Here is a 26,016-nt window from a genome sequence, read left to right as displayed (position 1 = left end):
GTAACAAGGAGCGACTACAAAGTCAAATGGACTTCACAAAATCAGAAAACTAAATCAGAATAACACTTCCTGTAAACTCCTGCGAAGTAAACCTTCTGAAATGACGAGCAACGTGTGAAACTTGGTTTCAGCGGAATAAATTTGCATTTGATTAGTTTTTGTAAAGAAATCTTTAAGTGTTAGAAGATTACAAGTAAAGCACCAGCTGTGAATCTGGGTGAAATACAGTGTTTTATCAGTTTTTAGTTTTTTTTTTTTATTGGTTTTTTTTTTTTTTTTTTTTTTGGGGGGGGGGGGTCGTATTTTTTTATTCAACAAAATAAAGTACATCTCACAGAGGTGGAATGATCCCTGCATACAGAGGACTTTGACTCTACATGGAACACATACAAACAGCAGTGTAAGGCAGTTCAACAAAAATGAGAACGTATTTACAACAAAAGCAATTTGGATACATTTATTCTTTTGGTAAACTTGGATTTAAAATGTCTCAAAGAAAGTTAATGAACTTTAAAATCATAAAAAATATCAAAACATGGAGCAGAGTCTCTCCACTTACAGCAATGTAGAGCGATGCGACCATCTTTGAGCTAAGTTTGAAAATTAAGCAATATGTGGGGTAACTTTTGAGTGTCTGTAAATAAATGAAAGTTCTTTCAAAGCCTCTGAATGACAAAGTAAAGAATGCAGGAGAAAAGCTTCTGTTTTTAAATGTTTTTGTATGGCATTATGAGGTATTCAATTAATAAAATAAATAAATCTGACAAAATACAATCTCAAGAAGACTGTTTTCAACTGAAAATCTACAAAGTTTAGTTCCATTCGTTAAACTTTGTTCCTGTATCTATTCATGTTTCGTAAAATTTTGGTTTGTTATTAATTAGTTTTCAAATTAATGAAAGACCTGTTCTCCTGCACTCCCCTCATCCTGGACCCCAGCAAGGTGCTGTCAGAAGAACTGAGCAGTCTGGAGAGAAAAACCCAGCACCTCCTCCATCCTCGCTTCTCAGGGCTTCAGCTTAGGAACTCACAGCCGCAACGTGGAGGTTGGAGACAACCCGGAACGGAAGCTGGACGTGTTGGTGGAGTCTGTCCGCACTGTCGATCATCGACCGCCCCAACCCCCTTTCTGGGTCAGGACGAGGCCTCGGAGGGTCAGAGTCACCTTGGACTGGAACACAGACAAGCTGAGGTTCTTTGATTTGGACACTGAGACACATCTACACCTTCAACAGCGAGATGATGGAGAAGACGTTCCCTTCTGTCTCCCATTGAGAATTTTACCAAGTAGAAATAACTCAGACTACTGGACTCTAAACCAAACGCCATGTTTTCTCCTCTGCAATCACGACTCCTCCAGTCAGTATGCATTCTTTTTATTCATTTATACAACTGCGTATGTCCCTCTTCCCCCAAATCTATTTACACAATATATTTCATTTCTTTAAATATAGTTAAGAACAGAAACATTCAAATTAGCTGTTAAGTGTTGCATTGTATAAAATACAGTGGCAAACATTTAAAAAATGCATAAAAACAATTGTGAACAGCACTAGATTTAAAAAGTGACATTGATATTCCAGTACAGCAAGTTTTTCTCTTTTTTTTTCTAATCTCTGTGCAAAAGTTTGCGAATCCCATGAAAGTTCAGCGGACGACTCTTCGCATTGACTTTTAGGCTTTAGCGACTTTTGTTCTACATCTGAGAGAAATCTTATCAAAGGGGGATGATTCTAGAACGTCCGGGTTCCACGTGATGGATCGCGGCTGTGCGGGAAAACCACACCGAGAATCAAACGCGCGACACACTCGACCATCTCCAACATCCCGCTTGCTACATTGAGAGGCTTTGAATGGCGTTCGTGGTTTATCCTCATCACTTTCCCGTCAACAGTCCAACTAAGAGCAACGGTCTGAACAAGCAAAACTAGAAAAATAACGGTGAATGAGATACTTTTTTTTTTTTAGAAAAATAGGTGGACGTGTTTCTTCTAGACGTGTGAGGATGAACGCTGTGCTGTCAATGTTTCAGTGTGTCGCCGACTCGGGCCGTCTATAGTTTGAGTCGAGTGCAGTCTTCATGCAATACGTGTGTTGTGCGCTATGCTGCTGGAAAACTAAATGGACTAATTTCGTCATGCAGTAAAGAGATTGAGTACATTTCCACGTGTGGAGGTGGAGGAGAAGTGATGGAGGCTGCTGCACTGGACCGGTGTGGCGTTTAAAGGCTGGAGCAGGCGGATAAAGCTAAGGCTGTTCAAGGCGGAGCGGAGACCTCGGGCCTTTATAACACAAAGTGACAGGTGTGGTGGGGCGTGGTGGTGGTGATGGTCTGGCAGGACGTGGCGGCGGTCTGGCGGGGCGTGGCGTGGCGGCGGTCTGGTGGGGCGTGGCGGCATTTTGGTTTGGACCAAGATGATTTCTGACTCGGCACGAAGATAACGGAAGACCTAAAACACGCAGCAGAGCAGAGCCAGGCGACGTCCAGAGACTCTGAGGACGGACCGATCGGCTGGTCTGGGACCGTTGTTCCTCTGACACATGACTGACACGCACGCACACACACACTGCGCATGTTCCAGTTGATATTGAATTACACACGGACTTCGATGTGTTTACATATATACATTCAGAAGAAACACGCAAACAGATGCATGGAAACACACTGATAGAGCCGTCGATCTTATGTTGGTGTGTGTGTGTATTTGAAGCCAAACAGTGAGCTAGCTGTGTGAGTTAGCTAACCATGTAATTTAGCTAGCTGTGTGAGTTAGCTAACCGTGTAATTTAGCTAACCGTGTGAGTTAGCTAGCCGTGTGAGTTAGCTAGCTGTGTGAGTAAGCTAGCAGTGCTGCGTCACCAGTCAGAGCCGAACAGTCGACCTGGACTCCACATGAACGGTATGCAGGTGGTTTCATGGTGAGTGTACGCCGTGGCGAGTGAATCCAGGACCTAAACGCTGTTCCTTCTCGTTGAGCTTTTAAAAAATTCTTTCCAGAGTGGATTAAACTCCAGAAATGTTGCTGTGCTGGCCCGACATTATTGCTCTCAAAGGCTGATAAAAGTCATAGTTGTGCTATGGGACGTCCACGCAGCCGCTTCACGTCGTATTGTCACGCCGAGGCCCGTTCGCAGCTCAATCGGAAGTGGGTCGTCTTCTTTTGTGGCAAAGTGGTGTACAGTAGGCACGCTAAACATACAGACAGAAATCCTCCGGAGTGTGTGGCGCCGTCCGTTTGTTTGGAGCTGCGGATAAACGAGGAGCTTCAAAGCTCACGTAGGAGCGAAACATCGAAATGCCTCCATGGAGTTTCAAGTAGCTTGGTCGCCCGTGAGACGGGACGGGGCGTAGAAAACCAGACTTGCTAGCTACAGTAGTCTGTGAGCATGCCGCGGTCACACCTGAAGGCCTGGTGAGTTCCAGAGTGTGAGGAACATGCAACAGAAAAGAAAAGATGAGAACCAAAATCATGCATATCTTCTAGAAAGAGCACATCAGGTGCCTTGAATTGCTGGCAGTGTTCTATTTGAACTATGTACATGGTCGATGATGACTTTACAGGTGATAATAATATAGTGTATAAATACCTCTGTATAAATGGACTTTATACATCTAAAGGGGAATGTGGAGGAGGGAATCTGGGAGATTTTCTCAAAAAGAATGGAAGAAAGTCTACAGTTTTTATCCTTTGCATATTCAGTCTCTTTCTTAGACCCTGAGTCAAGCTTGAGAGAAGACTTCCAGTCACTGTGGGGCGGTTGGGGATGGGTGGGGGTCCTACTGTCCAGGAAGCCCCGGGTCAGACAGCGGCCTGTGGAGTCCCAACATTCCTGAGCTGCTGGGTACGTCTGGTAAAGAGGCCTGTCGGCCCGACGGCGGCCTCTGCGGCACCCGGCGGAGCCGCTGGGCGGAGTCCACGCCGTTCGGGGGGCACTTCTGCTCCGTGTCGGCTTCGCCTTCCAGCAGTCCGGCGAAGTTGCCATCTGGAAGAGTCTGTGTGTGGAGGAGGACTGGGGAGGTTTCTTTGGATTTGTTCAGGGCCCTCTCTAAGCCGGGACTCTGGAAATGCAAAACACAGAAGCTAAGAACCAGCTGAAGCCATCTGGTGGATCGTAATGGAGAAGAGGTGTCAGGGCCTGTGGAAGCTTTAGGATCAAGACTCTTTCCTGTACAGGAGTCCAACTGTGTTTCTCCGATTTGAACAATTCTGTTGTAACAAACGCCCATGCTGTGTGTTTTGGGTAGCAGTGTTGTACCTGGGGCCGAGGCGGAGCCGGGCCGAGGCTGAGCTCGCTCTGGACGGACGACGCCGGCTGGATCCTGACAGCCGGCCTCTGGTACTCGGGGCTGGAGGTGACGGTGCTGTAGGCGGGCGGGCCGGCCGTGGTTTGCCTCTGGAGGAGCTGCAGGATGGCCTGGATGTCAGCCGTCATCTGGGACTCCAGTCTGAGAGGAGGACAGAGAGACGTTCATGAAGAGGCTGGACGCTGAAGCATTGGGTGGGTGTTAGTACTCATGACAAACACCAGGGGGAGACTGAAGACAAGGAATGCATGTGTGGCCCTTTCAATATCTTCATTTTTATTTTTCCATAGCAAAGGTCAGCAACCCACTCTTGGGTCAAGACCCAAAGGTTGACTAACTCTGTGCGAGCTGCAAAAACATGTTTAACCTTCATGTTTAACTCAGTCTGCAGACCAGATCCTGAATGTGTTGGTAAATTTCAACGTGCATGAATTACATCTGGCAAAAAAAACGCACAGACAAAACTGCAATCATTTTTTTTTCACTGTGTCAAAAAGAGAGGATGTTAAATATGGAATAAAACGTATAGTATCCACAGTTAATCGGCAAAAGTCAATGATTAACTGTTTACCACAGCCTGGTAAGTATTCGCCTCAGCTGTTGACTCTTGAATTAAGTGTGAACTTCACACATTTTACCTGATGAGATGGAAAACAAAGCACCTGCATCGTCTCCTATTGCAGCAGGTTGCATCATGTCAAAAACAGCCGGCGCATCAGTGCCACGTTATTGCCCTTATTTGTATTCCCAACATTTCTAACTTAAAGGTAAAGAAGTGTTGGCTGTTAGCAGCCGCCTGGATTCTTTCAGACCCGACCGAGACTCTTTACAGGCAGAACCAGATTTCTCCAAAAAGTCTTGGTTTCTTTCAGATTGCTGCTATTTCGACACAAAACTAGCAACGTGGAGGTAATCATGTCTTTTTGTCGGTTTACTGTCATAGTTTGAAATGAGTGTGAAATGATGAAGAAGTGATCAAACATGGCCTTATAAAGGAATAACATGCAGATCAAAGACTGAGTAACGACCGAGGACTCAGCTGGGAGGACTCTCATCTGGATCTCCACACCGAGCTGAAGTCTGATGAAATCTCGCAACCTGATCGAAAGCAGAAAATCTGCGACTTCACGCAGACATCGGCTCAAACCACTCGATGTGACTGACGGGGGAACTCTTGGCGGCTGCGAGCTATAAATAACTGTCTGCCTCCTCCTCCTCATCTGCACAGGCTAAACGGGCTGAGATTTACACGAGCTGCTCGCACGGCGGACGCTCTGCTTACAGGCTGGAAAAACAGCAGCCAAGCTGAACCGCAGACAGATGAAAAACTCTGATTTTAGAATCCAGTGAAGTACAGCGTTCCGCAGGGTCGACTGGGTTTCTACCTGTTGAGGTGCTGCTGCAGCAGGTCCAGCCGTTGCTCCACCTCTCCGTAGGTGAGGTCCGAGTCGCTGTCGTCCTCCGCGGCCGGTGTCTCCGGACACTGGGCCGAGTCTCCCGCCGCCTCGCCGGGTCGCGCCCACTCGTTCCCGGGCAGCTCTGCTGAGAGACACGAGCATGGAAAACAGGAAACCTGGTTTATAGGAATCAATATCAGAGAGACCTGATGGAGAGACGGTGGATTGTAGCGAATAGTGATCCAGGAATTCAAGCCCACTACCTCAACCCTCGACGTCGTACATTAATAGGGGTTGTCATTGGAAGAGTCCACTTCCTACTGGGGCTTCTGGGTATTTAAAGCATTTACTTTATCATCGAAGATCTGAAATCCTTCCTGTTTCGGACTCTGGATCCTGATCAAAACACTCCATAGTGATGACTTGTACTCAGAATAAATCACAAGTCGAGTGTACTTAAAATATCGCCCTGACTTCACCATAAAGTCATCACAAAGGGGGGCGCCTGGGGCTCAGCTGGCGGAGCCAGTCATCTCTCAATGGCAGGGTTGTATGTTCGATCCCCCATCAGAAGAGCCGTGACCCCGGGCTGGCAGCTGGATCTAATCCTCTTAAATTTTATAACCAAGCGGGTTTATGTTTCCCTATAATGACACCTAATCCTTGTTTGGACTTTCAATAGGTGTGACATTCTTCTCTCAGGGCTTATGGGTTTTTGGAGCTCTTTGAAATTAACTTCAGTTTTGGAGTTGCAACCTTCCACTTTGTAGATTCTCAGGATCACCAGGATGAAAAACGCCCAGGTTTGTTTGTTAACAATCAAAAAGTAAAGGGGACAAAGCATTTCCTTTGTTTTTCAACAGAACAGTCAAAATAAATCAATATGAGCGTCACCTTTGTATTCCTGGCTCTGCGCGCCGTCCTCGGCCGGGGCCCCACCCTGGGCCCCACTCAGCCCCAGACCCAGGGCGTGGTCCCTCACCACCGGGTAACCCAGCACACCGGAGCACAGAGGCCTCTGCTCCTCCTCCTCCTCGTCCTCCTCATCCTCCCCCTCTTCGGCGGATTCCCTCCTCTCCTCCGAGGCGTAGGTCTGCCTGCCCTGCCTTTGGGAGCCTGCCGGGAGAGGACGGCAGTCAGGAAGTGCAGCAGAGGGAACGCCGACTTCTCCGGGGATGCTGCGTTGCCTCATTATCTCCGACAACAGGTAGTGAGTGTTTTGCTTCGGGGTTCAGGTGAGGACAAGCAGCGTTAATGGAGAATTCAGCTGCGAGCCGTTTAATGTCACGTAACCAAACACAAAGCCCGCTAATGGTTGGAATGACCTGTAAAAAGAAACGAAATGCAGAGCGATCCAATATGGTGAAACCGGATTCAGGTGATGGACAGGTCTGAGATCTGAGTATTTCAGAGCTGGCGATAAGGAGACGTACACCAGTGGAGCTAGCGAAAAGATAAAAACTGTCACATCACCAATAAAATCTGAGGATGTGTGACTTAAAACCCCAATTCTGCTGGAAATAATCGATAATCGCTGAGCACCATGGGAAGAGTTTGAAACCTATAATCTGTCGACACTTCTCAACCTCCTAACTGCCACTGAGTTGAGAAAAACATTACAAATCTGCTCAGATTTCTCATCTCTGATGCTCGATCGTCAGTACCGAGTGAAATATGGGCCTTAAACGGTGCGGACGCCGCTCTGGACGCCGCTCTGGACCTGAAAGCCGCGGCTCGCTAAACTGAGCTGAACCCCGAATCTTCACGGCTGACGGACGGCAGCAGGATCTGCCGGCTGCTGGACGGTGAAATGGACTGCTCGCTCGCCACACTCTCTGTCCCCTTGCTCGCGTTATATTGGGAGCCGGTGACGGTGCATGCAGACGGCCCGTAACCATGGCGACCCATTCGATTTGCTGGAATCGTAGCCAAACTGCTGAACGCTGCTGTGCCGAGGCTCCCGTCTCCGTCTCCAAGTCGCCGTTCCCCCCCTCCCGGCTGTTAGAAGTCACATTACAAGAGCTCCCGTCGCGTCGGGGCGCCGGGGCTCGAACACGGCGTGGCGGAGAAGCCGCCCCGCTGTCCGGGGGAGGGGGAGGGGGAGGGGATGATGCTCTGTTTAGCTAGCTGAAGGAGATGTATCCAAGCAGAACACACAGTTCTTGAGGGGGCGGCAGAGAAGCGGGCTCAGAAAATCAGAGCGGGTTTTTTGGAAAAGTCTTAACCCTCGCCTGCGCTCGGAAGAAAACCCAGTTTTGATTTGTGATTTCCGATGCCGCCGAAAGTCAAACAGACTTTCCATGAAAATAAGCGGCGGTTGATTAAGTGGATCTCCTTCAGCTCCTAATCTTACTTTTATGTAACACTGGTGCTCTCAGGCTGGATTTGGACCTGGACACAGTCATGATCGCAGACTGCCAACGAGTGAGAGCAGTGTTAAGTATGTTAAGTGGACTCTTCACATCACAGAGGCTTCATTATGTAACTCAAACATTACTGGGAGAAAACCGACTGTTTGAACCGCTGACGCCGGGAAGGGACTCCAGTTTCTCAGCTGCTCTTTTTATTGGCTGTTTCTTAATGTCAGGCTGTATTTTTTATAATGCTCCATCAATAAATCCCAGACTTCTTTTCCCAACAATTCAGAAATAGATCTAATGGAGACCAATCTTCCCTCAGAAATAGGACTCTAGTTTTTTTAATAAACAATTTGGTGTCGGAGAGAATTCAGTTGTTTTTTGTTTCTTCCCCTAAAAGTGTATTTTCTGCTGCAAATCTGTCAAAATTCAGTTAATCACAGAGTGCAGCCTTAACAATGTTTTCCACAAGAGACAGAGAACATTCTTCCTTTAAGAAGCGGCCTCTACATTTCTCATTATACACTTCTCTTGAAGGACGGTCTTCTTTAAAGGATATTTATTATTGCCTCAATACAAGATCTCTCCAAATGTTACTGATGTAAGAAGCACTTGTTAGTCTGAATTCTGCAGATCTATCATCCATATTTAACCGGGTCTTATTGGAAATATATATAAAAGTCCAGGAAAAAAAAAAAAAAAAACACATATATAGTGGAATCGATTGAATTTCTTCCTCAGGAAATGGCCTCTATATTTCCTCATTATCTATTTGGCCAAAGAGGATGCTCGGCTTATTGGCTGTTAGTTAATGTGAGTGATGCATCACCGGCAGGGCAACATCTCTGCAACGCTCCATCAATGAATCGCTGACCGTCGCACCAGATCCTTCCAAAGCCAGCTCCTGAGAGAGAGACTAAAAGCAGAATGCCGCACGCTTCGAAGCCTGCTTCATTATGTGTTCCCCGAGTCTTGTCTCGCCCGTGAAGGTCCCGACTTGGACGGCCCCATCCCACCAAGGACTCACCCTTGGGGGTTCAGAGACGGCCATTAATTCTGCCGCAGTGACTCGGTCTTTCTCCGTGACGGCGAGCGTCCAGAAAGACGCACGGGGGGAAGCCACGCGGCGCTTTAGGTGCGTACAGCATGAAAATAATTACGCTTACTGGAAGATACGGCATTGTTACAGCTTTCATACATTATTCAAACATCTGTCTTTTGCACAGCGGGGGCTCGTGTGAAGCTGCCTGAGAAACAGCGGCAATAACAATGTACCAGTTTCAGAATGTTTTCGTAAAAAACAAAGCGTTTTCCTGAGTGTAAATGTGAGCTTTCACCAAACTGAAGGAAAGCCTCAGATACTGCCTTCCTAAGCAGTAACCGTGTGAAGAGCGGTGACGTTGTCTGACCTGTGGAGGACTTCCGTCTGTAGGAGACCCGCCTCGGACACGCCACGGAGTCGGCGTTGGGATTGGCTGCTTGCGAGTAACTGGTCTGTAAGAGAAGAACAGGCGTGCTTCAGTTCTAGCGGGTAACTGGACCGGCGCGGCGCCGAAACCAGCATTTCCTCGGCAAACGCGGCAAAGTCATGTTGGAACAGCTGTTTTTTGATGTAATCCTACCAGCAGCGACTCGTGTGTCTCCTCTCCTCTTTCTCATCCGCTGAATAAATAACCAAAAGGCCGTCTAACTTTCCTTTCGGAGGATAAATTAAGCCTCTGCAGACTCGTGTGTCTTTTTTCCCAGCAGAGCAGGAGTCCACAGTTCGCCGTACCTTTGCGTTTTCATCCCGGAGGTCGAAGGTCAGCTCCAGGTTGGTGAGGAAGTGGTCGGCAAATTCCGGATACATGTCCAGCACCTCCAGAATCTCCTCCCTCTGGATGGTGTGCAGGTCGCAGTAGCTCAGCGCCCGCACGTCCGCACACGACTTCCCCGGCTTGGCGAACAGGTGGATCATCTCGCCGAAGATGTCGTTCTTACCTGCGGAAGAGCAGAAGGGCTGCAGCTGGAATCAATCCTGCATGTGACCGACCGGAGAGCCCGAAGCCTCCCCGGCGGGACGCCGCGGAGGCTAAAGGCCGCCGCGGTCAGATAACCAATGGATTTCCACGACGACGGTTCGTGAAGTCAGGCAGGCCAAATAATCCACTGCTCACTGACTAATGACCTATATGGAACCACCGCAGGCTCCACCGCCCTCTGCTCCGTGACTACGGGGGCTCAGAAGGCCCAAGAACAGCCAAGGAATAATTCAAGCTGTCAATGCCATCTGAAGAACAGTAATTTGATCAAATTCAGTTGCATGAAAAATAAAAAATAGCAAAGTTTAACTGTATGAGTTTATTGTTATTTGTTAGAGGCTTCATTAAAAATCCATATCTGATATCACAACGTTAAACATTGCGATATTCGAGTGCGGCAATATTTTCCGCCACACCTGGAATGAACATGAAGAGAAAGAGCAGAATCGATGGGAACGTGGGGTAAGAGCAGATAAATAAAACCCCGGTGGGGTCCTTAAAAATGATGCATGAAGCGAAAGTGAGCAATCAGCAGTTTCTGCTGCCGAGAAATGCTGACTTGCGCGTAACCTACAATTCCTCCTCCTGTGGCTCTTGCTCATCGTGACCCTGAAGTGTCGGGGTTGGGTGGGTGGGGGGGGGGTGTTGGGTGGTTACTGGCGTCACGGATAGTCATTAAAAAAAAAGGGAAGGAGGAAAATAAGAAGCCTGTGAAAAGCTCAGCAGGATCCACCTGCAGCAGCTGGAGGAGATGTACTGTGATTACATCTGGATGCCGTGCGACAGACCCACCCAAGATGGCCACCACCACGTCGTCCTTGAGGATTTCGATGGAGCCGCGGGAGATGAAGTAGAGCGCGGTCAGCACGTCTCCGCCGTGGACCAGCGTGTCGCCGGGCGGGGCGTGCGTGGTCTTGAACCTCATGGCCAGCGCCCGCAGGCAGCCCTTGGTGGCCCCGCGGAACGCCTTGCAGCCCTGCAGGAGGCTCTTGTTGAGGTGGAGGCAGATGTCTGCCTGCAGGCACTCTGGAAAACCCTTCAGCACCTGAGAGTGACAGATGGGTCAAAGCAAACGTGAGCAGTGGGGGGGGGGGGGGGGTCGGGCGTGACGCCAGAGGCGCTTTCAGCTTTCAGGTTGTGGCTTCGGGTGCGTGCTGGGCTTTGGGTTTTGGGGGTGAAGTTGCAGGTCGAATTGGCTGACTTTCCAGAGGAATTTAATACAATTGCCACTTGTGTTCTTTCCTTCTTCTCAAAACCTATTACAGCCTGCAGTAGAAATTGCCTGCAATGTGTTTTTTTTTGCTCTGCAGAGAGGTACGACTGGCTGTTTCTTTGGGGCAGCTTTAGATGAGAGACGAGACAGAACATTAAGGGACCGAGAAGCTGCAGATAAACACAGGTTCAGTGCTGACGTCGCCTTTCTGGAGCTACGGAGAATTAATCTGCCCCATAAACCATTCCCTCGAACGTTCAAGAAGCTATAATCAGAAAAAACTCTGCCTCAAAGAATTATTCCTCAAAACAAACTCGATCGATGCTTTGACCCAAAATTTACATGTCATAAAATTTTCTGTCCCATGCACACAAATCAGGAAAAACAAGGGACGGTGAGAAGCTAAAAATTTGTTATTGTGTTTGAGCGTGATCAGAATTTGCATTTCAAAAGGTATTTCTTTCCCTTGTATTCAGGTTTCTCCATCCTCTTGTGCTCTGCTGTGGTAGCCCTTTTTAATATTTAGATATCAACATATTTAAATCTTTCTGTTTAAAAATAATGTTCACCACCTCCATCACTAACCCATATAAATATATCTATATAATATATATTCACTTTGACATTATTACGGTTAAACTGAATGTGATTTTTTATTTTTTTTTTTTTAAAGGGGAAGAGTTGAGTTTTAAACTTTCCCAAAGCGACTCCAGAATAACAAATCACGAAGAAGTACAAAACTGAAATCTGAAAAAACTGATCTTGACATTTTCATGAGGCCTTCCTGGAACATAAGAACATATTTCACTTACCCTTTCAAGACAAACACACAGAGACCACTGACAAAACTACTACAGCTCCGCCACAACTTCAACTGACTGTAAATAAGAGCCACATCATCCACTGGACGGCAAGAAAAAGAGCTTCGAATAAAAAAAAAACAAGAAAAAACACCTCTCAATTTAGTCATTTACACACACACACACACACACACACACGCACACGAAAACAAAGAATACAATGTGCTAACGCCACAAGCACAGGAGAGAAGAAATGTTCCCTGAGCTGGATTTCTGGGCTCTGACAGGTCTTTTTGTTGCTCGCAACAAAAAGCTGATGAGTAGATTTTGGAAAGGAAAGACTGAACAACATTTGGCAAGCGCAGGTGCCGCCGCCGCCGCGCGCACAGCCAGGCCTCCCACGAGTGGGCCCGGGCGAGGCTGTGCCCACTCTGCAGGCGTGATTCACTCTGTCTCTGGTACCAGATCAACGCCGGCTTTCAAATACACACATCTCATGCACAAAGGGGGGGGGGGGGGGGGGGGGACCGCATGCACAGTGTCTGCCGCAGCGTCTCCTCACACAACGGCGTGCTGCGAATCCTCCTCTGCAGCTCTTTTACAGCACGAGTGTGTATTCGTGCACAACCCCGATCCCAAAAAAGGTGCAACTGCAGTCGCGTGCAAATCATTTGAAGACTGAATGTGACTGAAAACAGGATGAAATGATCAGAATTGATGCTGCATAAATGATGTAAACGTCTTTAAGCTTCTGTATTTGGTCTTCTGATTAGCAGTAATCTTTCTCTTTTTTGGAGGCAACTTCCACTAGAAGCAAACACCCAATTTGTTTTTTTTGTTTTTAGTAAATTTTCCCTGATTGTGGGACTTCTTTCTTACGCCCCGTTTCTACCACAAATTAAATAATGATAAAATAAGATTTACAAAATGTACAACATATACAACTATGGTGCAGTTCAGCTATGCACAGAAAAATCAGTTTGCAGACGTACTATGTTCAAAAATCTTAATTTTTTTGCAACTGGATCACTGAAGTATTTATAATACCTCCCAAAATGTTGCCAATCATCAATCTATAGAGTATTAACATAGTTCTCATTGTTGATAATAATTTGGAGATATTACTTTCTCACACTCCTGCTTTGTGTGAGCGTTTGGTTTGATTGTATTGTCGTTTCATTAATCAATCATGTAGGTATTTTATGTAATACATACAGTAGCAAAGAAAAAGAGTGGATGTTTTGTTTGTGCTCTTTTCAAATGATTTGCACTTCAGTGCATTGACTTTCACTGGCCGTCCCAGCTTTTCTGGGAAAGGGATTGTGCGTAACACGTGACACACTGAGGGGAAAATGCTGTACTGTAACATGCATGTTCGGGTAAAGTGATGAAAAAAAAAAGAGACTAGTCTGAATATTACAAGTGATTTGTGACTAAAAGCTAACAAAGCATTCCACTACTGGTGTGAGACACGGCTAAAATGAAGCTCTACCACTGAGGAACATTGATGAGTCGTGTTAGCACATGTACCTCCTGCTCTTACCAGAGTGGCGCAGTCATTCCATTTGACATGAGGCAGACATGGAAGAGACAAACTCAGATAAGTACCATGAGCAGTATCGTGACGGGAGAAGCCAGAGGGACTGCGCTCGCACCACAGTGCCGGTGGCTTTCACTTCCACTCAACATCGCATAGTCGGTTCTGGACTGAATCGCCGCACTATGCCCGTGAGGCTGCGGCGGGAGCCAGGACAGGACAAGCTCAGCGGAAACGCTCAGAACGTCAAACTCATACAGGTCGGAAAGAGGAAGAGGACGAAGAAGGTCGAGGGGTGAAGGAAGCCTGGGCGGCGCGCCCGCTCCCTCTCGTACCATGTTCATGTCGATGCCGTTGGTGTACGTCCAGGCGTGCTGGAAGTACTCCTCCAGCCGCTGCCTCAGAGGGTTGGGGATCTGGTGGAAGCGGATGAACTCCTTGACCCGCAGCATCTGGAGGTGATACCTGGCCGTGCCCGAGTACAGCCGCTGGATGATGGCCGACACGTTGCCGAAGATGCTGGCGTACATCAGGGCTGGTGAGGAAAGAGGCGCGTCAAGAACAAATTGCTGAATTCAATCAATCAACCGTCCGTCAGTAAATAAATCGTGATGCTTAAATAGAAGAATGGTGCATTAGCCAGTCGGTCACGTTACATAACGTGACGGCTGTGTCTCACTGCGGATGATAAATGTTGAGTTTGGAGACCTGGAGAACATCCTGACTGGACTTACCACGCTCCCCATCAGCAGTTTGACACCTTCAACCACCAAGCAAAAACTCAATGTACGTGTTTCGAGGAAAACTGTTGCCTGATGACAAAAGATTTGCTTTGTTTGAGATTTAATTCTCCAGAAATGGTAAAAAAGTCAGACTGTGAGTCAGGCAAACAACTATTGAGTAATATTCATCCATATTCATGACATTTGAACAGTTGAGGCTCTGTTTGTCCACCTCTTGATTGGAGACTTGTTCTAACGCTGTTTGCTAAATGAAATCACTCCGGACTGAAGCGAGCTCCTCAGAGTGTTTGTTTCTTTACCGTGAATCTTTAAACATCTTATACACACTCTCGGCGTCTGCACGACACACTGAATACACAAGCCCGGTTTCCCCCGCAGCTCTGATGAAAGAGAGTTTCCGACATGACGGGATTAAAAGCGGGTCTGACTCAGCCGTCACTCACATCCAATGAGCATGACACAGATGGAGAAGATCTTCTCCGAGTTGGTGTTGGGGGAGACGTTCCCGAAGCCCACGCTGGTCAGACTGCTGAAGGTGAAGTAGAGCGCCGTCACGTACTTATCTTTGATGGAAGGGCCCGAGCTGGGGTCACTGTAGTTGTATTTCTTCCCTTGAATAAATCCAACAAAGCAGACGGTTAATTCCTAAAAATGAAAAGTAAGATGGAGGAGAGAGGTACAGGACGGTACCTATGGACACTCCCAGGTTGTCCAGCCAGCCGATCTTGTGCTCCAGGTACGGCTTCTCCACGTTGCCGATGGCGTACCAGATGCAGGCCAACCAGTGGGCGATGAGGGCGAAGATGCACATGAGGAGCATGAGGACGGCAGCGCCGTACTCCGAGTACCGGTCCAGCTTCCTGGCCACCCGGACCAGACGCAGAAGGCGCGCCGTCTTCAGCAGTCCGATCAGGGTGGTGGTCTAGAAAACAGAACGTCAGTTGATTCAGTGTTGACCGAAGTTACTGCTGGGGCTGATAGAACGACGCACTGCTCAGTGGTTTACCCTGGAGGTCCAGTCAGGTCAAACCCGGTCAAATGTCAGCTTACGGCAGCGGAAGTCCCTGATAACCTTTGACCAACAATCAAAGTGAACAAGTTGTTTGCCTTCTCTGCAGGTCAAAGGTCGGGGTCAGGGTCTGGGTCGGGAATTAGAGATTTTCACACGCGCGCGCAACTTAGGAATCTCGTTCTTGCGTCAGCACGCTTTGGCGTAAGTCAGGCAGACAGCTTCCGTTTATGGTTCCCATCGTTTGCAGACGATGAACTGCTTTTCTCTGAACATTTCCCTCAAAGCCACCGATCTCAGCAGCCTGAAGTGACAAGGGAAACCACCCTCGGCGAGCGCCGCTGGTTGCAGAGATCAGACGTAAACAGATTTGTGTGCATACATTACAATGTAGACTCGCTGCCTTCTGCTGTTTAATTCAAAGCACTTTAATCCTCCTGTTTCCCAGATCGGGGAAATTAACACCCAGACTGCGTGCGGAACTGGGGAGAAGAGACACGAGTCCTGATCTATTAGTGTCAAGCAATCTGTAAACACAATAAGAGGGAATGCTAATAGGTCCTACCACTCCCTATCATGCCTGACAATTATCCTAATATCCTTGGGGAAATCATTACGCGCAGCCTCCTGCTGTAACTGCGCTTCCCCACATCTGTGCTTGCTTACACCTCTCGTGTGGACGGGAGTAAATATGACAAAACTCACACGGCAGCTCTCCCTCTTTTGGAGTTGAGTGATTCACGAGGGCCAGTGAGCGCCGACGGAGCCGCTTCTGACGGGTCCATTAAAAGGCGCTCGTCTCCTCAATCTCACACCAAAATCACCGCCATCACTCACCCGGCCGGCGCGCCCTCTCGCCAGCAACGCGGCGAGCGGCGAATGAATCACACACGGAAACAGATGAGCCCTAAATGATCCGCTGAATGTTTTTGCCCGAGGCGCAGTGCAGCAGACTCACAGCGAAGGCCCACACAGTGCAATGTTGATTAAAATCTGGGCTTACTGTAAGTCGGAGGCGTTTAGGAGTGAGGAGGGAAGCTAAAGCTCCCATTAGCAACGCATCCACCAAACATCCCTGCGGCCATCTGCCACCATGGCTTTACGGGCTCGCCTGGCCACTTTCAAACACCCATCGCTTTGCTTTCATGGTGGCCGGTTTGCAGCTCCAAACGCAACTGAGCGTGCATCTGAGGGCGTTTCGCTCCAGCGAGTCACGCAGCTCGTCGCTAGCCGCATTTAACCAGTCTCCGAGAAGTCTGCATGTTTTCTCTGAGCATGCGGGAGTTCCACGCTTCAGCTGAGCTTATTTTAGACCAATCGAATCACCATGAGGGCTGGAGGAAGTGTCTGGGGACAGGGGAGTCTGTGCATTTCTGCTTAGACTGCTGACCCCGCGACCCGGTCCCGGATAACCGGTGGAATATGAATGGATGGATGGATGGATGGATGTATGGATGGATGCATGAATGGAATCACCATGTCGACTTGCAACAGCCTGCACTCTTTATTCACTCTGCAAACTGAAAGGAAACTTATTATTCAGCTGAAACATGTTAGTAGAGCACCGTAACTTGAACAAAAAAAATCTCAAAGCTCAAAAACATATTGTCATCGTAATACTTAAAATCACAATTCAGGCTTTCTGACACCTTGATTCCAAGCTACAAGACTCATAATTAGAAAATCCAACTTTCACTGCACGTCCTGGTTTGACTGTTCGTGCAGTGAATCTGAATAAACTCCATCTTTTGAATTTCTGCAGGTCGTACATGTGGTGACCGGATGGACGTCAATACACCTTTTTTTTTCCCCAAGTTGCTGCTGGAAGACGTGAAAAAAGACCTGATGCCTTTTGCAAAAAGAGACGAACACGATGTGTTATAAAGTTGCTTTAACTTAAAACGAAGTGCCTGACAGGAAAATTGAACACAGTGTCAATATGTAGGAGCGGACAAGGCGCTTTTTAATGCACTTGGTGCCGCAGCCACACTTAAAGTGTCGACTGCGTCTCTGATACGAGCTCGTGGCGGCGGAGACACGGCGTACTTTTAAACTGAAATTAGGAAAATCACTGGCGTGTCAGTCTGAACTAGAAAATACACTTTCAGTGGAAGAGTCAATTGAATTGGTGAGAAATGCACGGACACAATGTGCTTTTAACTTGAGGTTACAGGCTGGAGAGGAGTTTATTGTTACAAACGTCATCAATTCAATAATATACGATGAAATAAGTAAAAACTGGTCAGTTTACCAGTCTGAAGCTAATAAGGACACCTTGATGGTGTATCATCCAGAAGAACCTTCGGTCAACAACACATGAAACCAAAGGGTTAACAGGTTCAACGATCTGCAGAGAGGTTCACGTCGACTTTTCCACTAAAACCGCCACTGTCCAAAATGAATGACGAGCACACGGGAGCGGAGGAGATATGCAAAGCTCCTGACAACACGGCACTTACTCAGAAAATGATGGAGCAGCTTGATGGCTGCTGCAGGAAAATACAGTCCCACATCATTTCTTTTTATTCCCACACTCACTGTAAATCAAAAGAACCTCAACCTGCCGCGTTCCTAATGACATCAACCAGTTGGAAAAAAAAAAAAAAAAATGAAAAGACACACACCCTGAACATATTGTCAGATATGGTTTCCAGGCAACAAAGGTGCAGGAGATTACGTCTAAAAATAGCCGGTGTCTCGATACAGCGAGCTAAAATAACACGCCTTCAAGACGGGAGCTAAAACTGTACATGGATGTGTTATTTTCAGTGCGTGTCAGCGGCTTGATGAGACAAAAATAGGACTTTTTTGTGGTCCTGACGGTGTGTGTTCTCGCGTCTGCGCCGTTCCCTCCGCCTGCCGCCAACTCCAGCACCAACATGGCTGCGACGTGCAGACTCAACTTTACACTACTTTATATCGCACAATAACAAAGAAACTAAATAAAACAATGAATAAAACTGAAGGAAGGAGGTTTTTTTAATGCTGCTGTTTGTCTGAGGAGTGATCAATGGAGGATGTCAGGATGACGGATGACACAACGCAGAAGAAGTGATTTAATGCTCAACAAAATGCGGATCATATTCTGCTTTCAGAAGGAAAAATGGAAGCTAATGAAACGTGTCGGGCCGATCAGCTCTGTGCATTAGTAATCCACGTGAACTGAAAGTGAAGTTCATTTGTGTGAATCAGTGTTGAAATGTTTGAACAAACGAACAGAAAAAGTATAGATTTAAAGAGAAATGTCAGGAAACTGGAACAAGATGAAACACGAAAGATCAATTTAAATATGGGGCCGTTCCTCACAATGTCCTTTGGTGAAAAATACGATGTCATAAAAAAAAGTGCCTGTTGTTCATTTGTGGATTCTGTTGAAGAATGTTAAAAAGAAATTGTGAAAATCATCAATACCAACTTTGTTGGTTGCTTCATCTGAAGCAGAGTTTTTTTTTCCAGTCGTCCTCATTCGTTTCACTAATGCTAAATAATGATTACGTTTTAAATGACAGACTACAGTGTTTATTATCAATAAGTCTGATCAGTGAGAATGTAGTCAGGACATGTTTTGATATTTCTCATATTGCCGATTTAAGGGATTTCAGTTGATACTGACTGAAGTTCATAAAACCTTATCAAGTTATTTTGATTTGTGGTTTAGATGGAAATGTTTTAAAGTTAAACTGAAATTTCATGAAGGAACCTGTTAAAAGTATTAAAGTTATCCCCAAACAAACTTATTCAAGTGCTTTTGTTTTTTTTTAATTTTGTATGTGAAGTTAAATACATTTTAATAATCATTGTTTACATGGTTTTAAGTATATAAAATCATCATAGAAACTTGTCTTCATGTCAATTTCGATATCGGTAAATATCGATCATATCAGATATTTGTATCGGTCTTAATTTGCAGTGCACTGCTTTTTTTTTTTTTTTTAAATTAAGACTTCTTTGAAGATATTAACTGAAAAAAAAAATCAGTCCTCAACCTGACCCCGCCTGGAGTTTGCTGGTGCCCCCTGATAGGCCCCCGCCCCACATTTTGAGAACCAGTGACTTAAGAGGCTGCAGGCTATTTACAGGTCATTTCACTGTCGTCTGGTGACGGCCTGGAAGTCAATCAGTGACGCGAACGCTTCAGAGAAACGCAGTATTTCCACTCTGACACCAGTGTCCTCTGTTCTCTAAACGGCTCGCCGCCATCAGCAGATGACTTCCTAAGCCGCCGCCGCCGCGCTTCCTCTCAGGCAGGGCGGTCCGGGGAGGCTGAGACCTCTTTAACTGATCTGGATTGCCCGGGGGCTGCTGGGTCTGGCTCTGATGAGAAGCGAGCGGGGGGAAGCAGATGTGACAGCCCGGCGTCAGATTGGTTTAGGAGTCTAAGCGCTCCCAAAACACTACGGCCAGAGCTGTCAGCTCACGGCGTGACGCGAGGACGGCGAGGCCGATTTCTCCGCCGCTTGGCAAATTAACCCGTCGGCTCGACGACTCGGGAAGGGTCGGATGTTTTGATGTGTGGCTGAAAGAGTCTGGCCTGGTGGATTCTGGTATTTGAACCATCTTAGAGAACCAGCTTTCGGTGTAAAAGTCTTGGTGCTCAGATTTAAAGAGTGTCAGGGATCAAACATACTCCTGGAACTGTTCAGGAAAGATGGCCGCCCGTCTTACCTCGTCAGATCCTGAACCGAAGATGAGGAGGTCGAACGGTATGGCGGCCACCATGTCGATCAGGAACCAGCCTTTGAAGTAGTGGATGGCGATCTTGGCCGGGTGGCTCACCACCTCCTCGTTGGCGTTGACGTACGTGGTCCTGAAGTTGATGAGGATGTCCACGATGAACATGATGTCCACGATCAGGTCCACCACATTGAGCGGCGAGCACGAGTAGCCGCACTCCCGGCGCCGCTGCTCCTCGATGTCGTTGAGCAGGAAGGCGGCGGAGTAGGGCGTGAAGATGGCGGTGTAGATGACCAGCAGCAGGATGAGCCAGTCCCACACCGCCTTGAAGGGGCTGTAGTGGAGGATGGTCCACTTGTCGATGCGAGGCGTCTGGAGCTTGTACTCCGGCAGCACGTCGGCGCCCAGAGAGAGAACCTGAAAACGAAGAAGTTAAACACTGACGATCTGCAAACTTCATGAAATCACAATCAATCATGAAGCAGAGGCAAGCGCTCCTTCCTGCTCAGTGTCTAAACTCTTTCAAAGCTACATTAAAGGTTTGATTTGTTTCATTGTTTGTGATTTACCAAACTGTACCATACTGTACAGGATAACTGACTTCGCATAGGCAGTATACTTGAGGCCTGAACAAGTGAATTATTCATATGTGAAGCACAGGACGACAATGCTTCTCACGTAATGTCAACAACAACGACACACTCAGAGGAAAAACAGCAATGAGACGGCTCCATCCCACCTGCATGGGTTGGCTTTCCGCTCATGGATTCATAACCGGGCCGAGGTTTAAGATCACAACGGGAATCGGCGGGTTTTATTGCGAGACAGGAATATCTTTTAACTGCTCGTCGGAACAGGAAATGGACAAACAACAGGACGATAAAATTAAAGATGTATGAAATGGGGGCATTATCCACCCCGTGGAGCCTGCCTGTCACGATCACTGTCTCTGTTATTGCAGGTACCATAGATTCCCTAATAGCTTTGACCATCAGTATCACAGCAGCGTCATGGACCATTTAGGACGAGAGTCTCCAGATTTTGGAGGTAATTACAGACACAGGCAGTTCTATTCATCCAGGCGTTCAACGCTTCAGTGGGGAGGAATGAATTTTCCTCATCATAAAGAACTTTAAGCAGAAATGCAAAGAAAAAACGAACAAGAAGAACTGGAAAGAGACTTTGAGATTAGCAGTCTTGGACAAACACACTCTTAATAAACACCAGCAGCTCCCAGCAAACATGGATCCTCCACCCCTCGGCCTGCTGGGAAGCCTGTGAGGAGTCGATTGGCTGGCTGAGCGACAGTTCTAGATTAGCGTCTTGTAGCCAATCTGTTGCTAAATAAAAGATCTCATCTTAATTATTTAACCTGTGTACTGTAGCGCCGTGCATTTGGTGCAAACGAGCTCTCTCTCGCGGGACAACGGAAAGCTCCTGCCTTGTTTGGCTTTGGGTTGAGATGTATGCAAATCAGTTCTCTCTCATTCTTTTGGTATTATTTATAAGAGCTGAGTGTTGTTTCATGTTTCCAACGGCCACCATGGGTCCACGTTTTCCCTCAGACGAGCCAAAGAAGTCAACACCAAGACACCGACGGTCGCCGTCAGACATCTGACGCTTTCGTGGCCAAGAGACGCTCCAAATGTCACGAACAGGAGGCCGGTTCCAAGTTTGTGACTGGAGCAGCTTCCTGGCTGAACCCTCCATCTGCCGGTGGAAACTGTGAGGCAGCCGAGGGCGGCAGCGAGCATTCAGGAGCCTTGATCCACGCTTCAAACCAACTCCAAGGAGCTTTGAGTTCCTTCCGAGACATCTGCTGTGGTGTTTTTCACAGTCAGGTGTCTGGAGAACTGTTTCCAGACCCCAAAGCTCCACAGCACTATAATACAGTCTCATCTCCATCATGGTTTCATTTCAATGTCAAACAGCGTCACATAAGCCGAGCCCCGACATGGCCGTGTGCAGAGCGCCATATGCTCCGTTATAGAAGGAGCTGGGAAGAAGGGGGGGGGGGGGGGGGGGGGGGGCTTCCAGTGTGTCCACAGAAACATGGATTTAATTGGACAGCTAACTTTCAGACAGCGCAATTATTGTTCCACTTGGGAACAAGAAGACAACACTGTGACAACGCAGTCAGCGAAAGGTTAATGAAGACGGTGGTGTGAGAACTAGAGGGAGCTCGAAGTTAAAGGGGATGAGCGCTAACTGAACTGAAGAACAGTGACACTGCTAGACCGGAGCGAGGATGGATTTTCTTTCTTTTTTAACCTGCTTTAGTCACTGAATTCAACCAGACACAAAAAAGACAGCTTTTCTTTTTCGAACAGTGGCATTTGAGACATTAACTACAGAAGTACAGTCAGACTTTAAAGGGACCAGAACTCATCACCGCAACCGGTTCTCTGTAATCTAGCAGCAAAAGTATCGTCACTGAAGTCTTTGATGCTTCATCTGACTTCAGTTCTGATTGAATTGCTCGTCTCAGTTTCATCCTGGAGATCCAGCTGAGGATCTTTCTCCCCTGAAGTCGCCTCTGCACTGTAAACCCAGATTTGATCTCCAATTAAAAATTCAAGTACAATGCTTATACATTTAAAAGTTCTGTTCCATTACTCAAAGAATTCAAGCAAACTTTACTAATTTGGGTGCATATTTGAATGCAATAATAAATTTAAGCTGAAATGACTGAAAATTTGGAGTTTTAGTCTTAACCACGCCCCTATTCCGATTCAAAAGAAAATGGGGCTCACTGATTGGCTGGTAGGATGGGCGCGGAACCGAAACGAAACCTTGAGCTGGTGCCGATTATCTTGGATTCCCGGACGCGTGGTTCTCTCCCGGTGAAGGATTTTGTAAGTTTGGAGGAAAGAATCTTTTGGACCGTTTGTTTGACATTCACTGTGTGAAAAATCTAAAAGTGTTAAAAGTCACAAAGGACTGTGACAGCAAGGGATGCTAATCGAGCGTTTTCCCTCCCTTGATTAGCTTGTTTTGCAGTGTTAACGAGGCAGGAAGAGCACATTTTTCCATCCAGCCACTGGATTTCATCCCCTTTCACTTCTAATACGCGCCTCTTGCCTTTAGATAGTGTATTTTGTAGAATTAAAGTTGAATTGAACACAGCCATCTTCCCCCCGGAACTGAATACGGCTTTCCCTCCCTCTGAAGCGGAAATCGGCTCCCTGTGAGCCCACAGCGTGGCCACGGCTGCTCGGCGCACAGCAACTTGCAACAGCGGAGAGAGGAGAGTCAGCATGGCGTAAGTGTTTGAATCTCTTTTAGTAGAAACCGTGTTTCTCATTTCGACTTTACCTGGGCAGTCGTGCTAACTATTCGTACCATATTTTCTTAACATCTCAACTGTGTGATGAGTGGACGATGTCACTGCAACCTGTATATGCAGCCCAGCACCTGCTGCTGCTACAGGTGAGGGAGACGTCTCGAATCCCTCACTAGAAAAATACAGCATTACACAGTTTTTATTAGAAATTATTCCCTCTGTTGTGTTGCTTCACTTGTTTTTTGCAGCGATTTACCCTACGGTATTTGTCAGCGTATTATTATGTCAATAAGGTGTCTTTGAGAGGTGACAGACGTGGGTGCAGAACTGCGTGTGTTAAGAGGGATTACAGGGGAGTAAATCAAAGTGTTCATTTAAGAAAGAAAAAACACGGACACTTTAAATTTAGTTTTCTTAAAACTAATATTTTCTTTCTTTCTTGTTTATTTGTTTTTTAATTATTCCTTAAAGCTATCCCCACAAAAAGAGAAAAATATTCTGCAGAAATCGCTGAGAGCAAAATATTGAGTCTTTTGTGAAATGCATTTGATGAAATGAGTGTATGATCCATATTTAGTTCTCCCATACTTAATTGTACTGATGGTCCACAGAAAAAAATGCTCTGGAAGTGTAAATATTGTTCTTTTGACTGTGAAAAAAGAGGAGAGCTGTTAAAACATTACAGGCTTAAACATGGAAGCTATGCAAGAACACAGCCATTCCCATGTTTGCATCATGATTGTCTGTGCACATTTCATTCACTCAATGCACTCAAAGTGCACTTAACCCGCATTCACACTAAAACTGTGGATCAGCAACAAGGTGTGGAAGACAGTAACACTTTGTCAGTCATGTCAAAACCAAACTTAAACGGTTTATTCATGATTTATGTTTCAGGTTTTCCTTGAGTTCACCAGAGTGGTGGGTAGAAACCTGAAAGAGGACTTCTTTGGCGAACTGGACCGTTCTTCTCCATGCCTTATGGACCTCTTCAGGAAGAAGAGAGGCCTTACTGGCCAGATCTTGGTGGAGCTTTTGCGGAAGATGAAGGTTTGTAAATTTTTCTCATGTTAACTCCTTTTTGGTCTCAATGTTCTTTTTTTAACCTTTAGGGTTATTTATCATCATTTAAAATTGTGTTAACAAACTGTGTTTTGATCTCTGTCCATTTTATTGCAGACCACTGAACCCACGGACTTGAGATGCCTGTGTATTCGGGGGCTACCTGTCATTTTGGGAATGATCCTGCTGCATTCTTCAGGTTTTGCAATGTAAGTAACAGAATTTGTTTTAAAAAATGTAACTGGAAAGCTTTTTTTTTTTCTTTAACTAAATAGTTGAACCATAATTTGATTCATTTTGAGTGTACTCTCTGCTGGAATTTTTTTTTATGGGAAATGTAATGTTAAGGTGAAAAACAAAGTTTCACAGCAATTAAGCAAACCACTAAACAGAACAACAAAAAAACAAAAAAGCATAAATCTCCAAACATGAGCGCAATAAACGGTACACTATGACAAATTGTGACATGTGAATTTGTTGTTTTGCTTTAAGAAATGTTGGTTTCTCTTGATCCTTTTTAAACGCCAGTGTTTTTGCTGTTATTTTACAGGTTTTATTGCTAATCTTTGGTACAAGCACACAACTTAACCCTGTGTTACAGTCATGTGTTACTGTCTTGTAACAGTGACAATAAAGATCTATTCTATTCTTATAATGCCCTTTTCTTCTCGATTTGTTTTTGTTTGTTTTGTTTTTTTGTGTTAGGATGAAAGTGACATGGACTCTTTCAGCCAAACATCTGTGGGAATCATCTGTGTTGATCACGAAGTCTCTCAGCTCAACCCATCCAGAGTTGGGATTGTCCTGGAAGGGAGCGTGGTAATGGATAGGTTGGCCAACCTGCCTCATGCTTTTTGCCTCCTTTTTGGACTCATTTATGCCCTTCACTTAGACTACCCAGAAAAACACCTTCAGCTTCATTCAGCAGGTGTTGCTTAAGCTGGGAGGTGGTCGACTGGCACCAAAAATTCAAACTTTGAAAAATCAGCTTGCCATGTAAAAGGGGTTCTAACAGAAGTCCTGCTAATCCAAGGTGCCTGGTTTAAGATCCACTTGAGTAGATGATCACTGTTTTACATGTTAAGCCAGAAGGGATCTTAGAAGTTAGGGAGGAAATCTTGAGTGATCTGCTGTGTGAATGCAGAGCTTTGCAGTATGACCTCGAGAGCATGTGAAGTTCTGTTTCAGTATTCAAAGGAAGCTCATTGTTTGTCAGAGCTTATATGTTTACTAAACCATTGGCGAAACAATTCATGTCATTTTAGGACTGCAAACACTTAAAACCATGTAGTGTTTTTCTTTCAGTTTGAAACAGGTAGTCCTAGATTTGTTAGTGTTTAAATAATGTTATGTAACATTCTTTTAATGACAGTTATGTGCAAATAAGTAGAAGTTGCTATGGTTGCAGACTGATACAGTCTTGAGCAAATTTTCTTTCTATTAAAATGCACATCTTTTAAGTGCCTTTGTTAAAACCATAATGGTGTTGAAGCTGAAGTTTTATCAGAGTTGCTGGACTGTTCTTTTAGAAGAAGAGTCAATTTTGATACTGTCAATAAGGATTTTAGCTTTATGTATGTAGAGGCGTGTGCTTGTAATCCAAAAGCTGTTCAA

General features: G+C 46.2%; 1 protein-coding gene across 1 annotated transcript in view; it reads right to left on the bottom strand.

Annotated features, from left to right (window-relative positions):
• Positions 1-3,286: 3,286 nt before the first annotated feature.
• Positions 3,287-26,016, bottom strand: part of LOC115384009 (potassium voltage-gated channel subfamily H member 7-like) — a 36,946-nt gene continuing 14,216 nt past the window's right edge. The window contains exons 5-16 of the mRNA XM_030086264.1: positions 20,049-20,474; positions 15,065-15,296; positions 14,818-14,985; positions 13,967-14,166; positions 13,625-13,627; positions 10,874-11,126; positions 9,835-10,040; positions 9,470-9,554; positions 6,598-6,819; positions 5,692-5,848; positions 4,258-4,447; positions 3,287-4,060 (exon numbers count right to left, since the gene is read on the bottom strand). Of these exons, the coding sequence (XP_029942124.1) occupies positions 3,779-4,060; positions 4,258-4,447; positions 5,692-5,848; positions 6,598-6,819; positions 9,470-9,554; positions 9,835-10,040; positions 10,874-11,126; positions 13,625-13,627; positions 13,967-14,166; positions 14,818-14,985; positions 15,065-15,296; positions 20,049-20,474 (2,424 nt within the window). The 3' untranslated portion in view covers positions 3,287-3,778. The remainder of the gene's footprint in view (positions 4,061-4,257; positions 4,448-5,691; positions 5,849-6,597; positions 6,820-9,469; positions 9,555-9,834; positions 10,041-10,873; positions 11,127-13,624; positions 13,628-13,966; positions 14,167-14,817; positions 14,986-15,064; positions 15,297-20,048; positions 20,475-26,016) is intronic.

This window comes from Salarias fasciatus, assembly GCF_902148845.1.
Source record: "Salarias fasciatus chromosome 23 unlocalized genomic scaffold, fSalaFa1.1 super_scaffold_20, whole genome shotgun sequence".
Lineage (NCBI taxonomy): Eukaryota > Metazoa > Chordata > Actinopteri > Blenniiformes > Blenniidae > Salarias > Salarias fasciatus.
The sequence above is the reverse complement of the archived record's forward strand: the minus strand, read 5'-3'. Positions and strand labels throughout refer to the sequence as shown.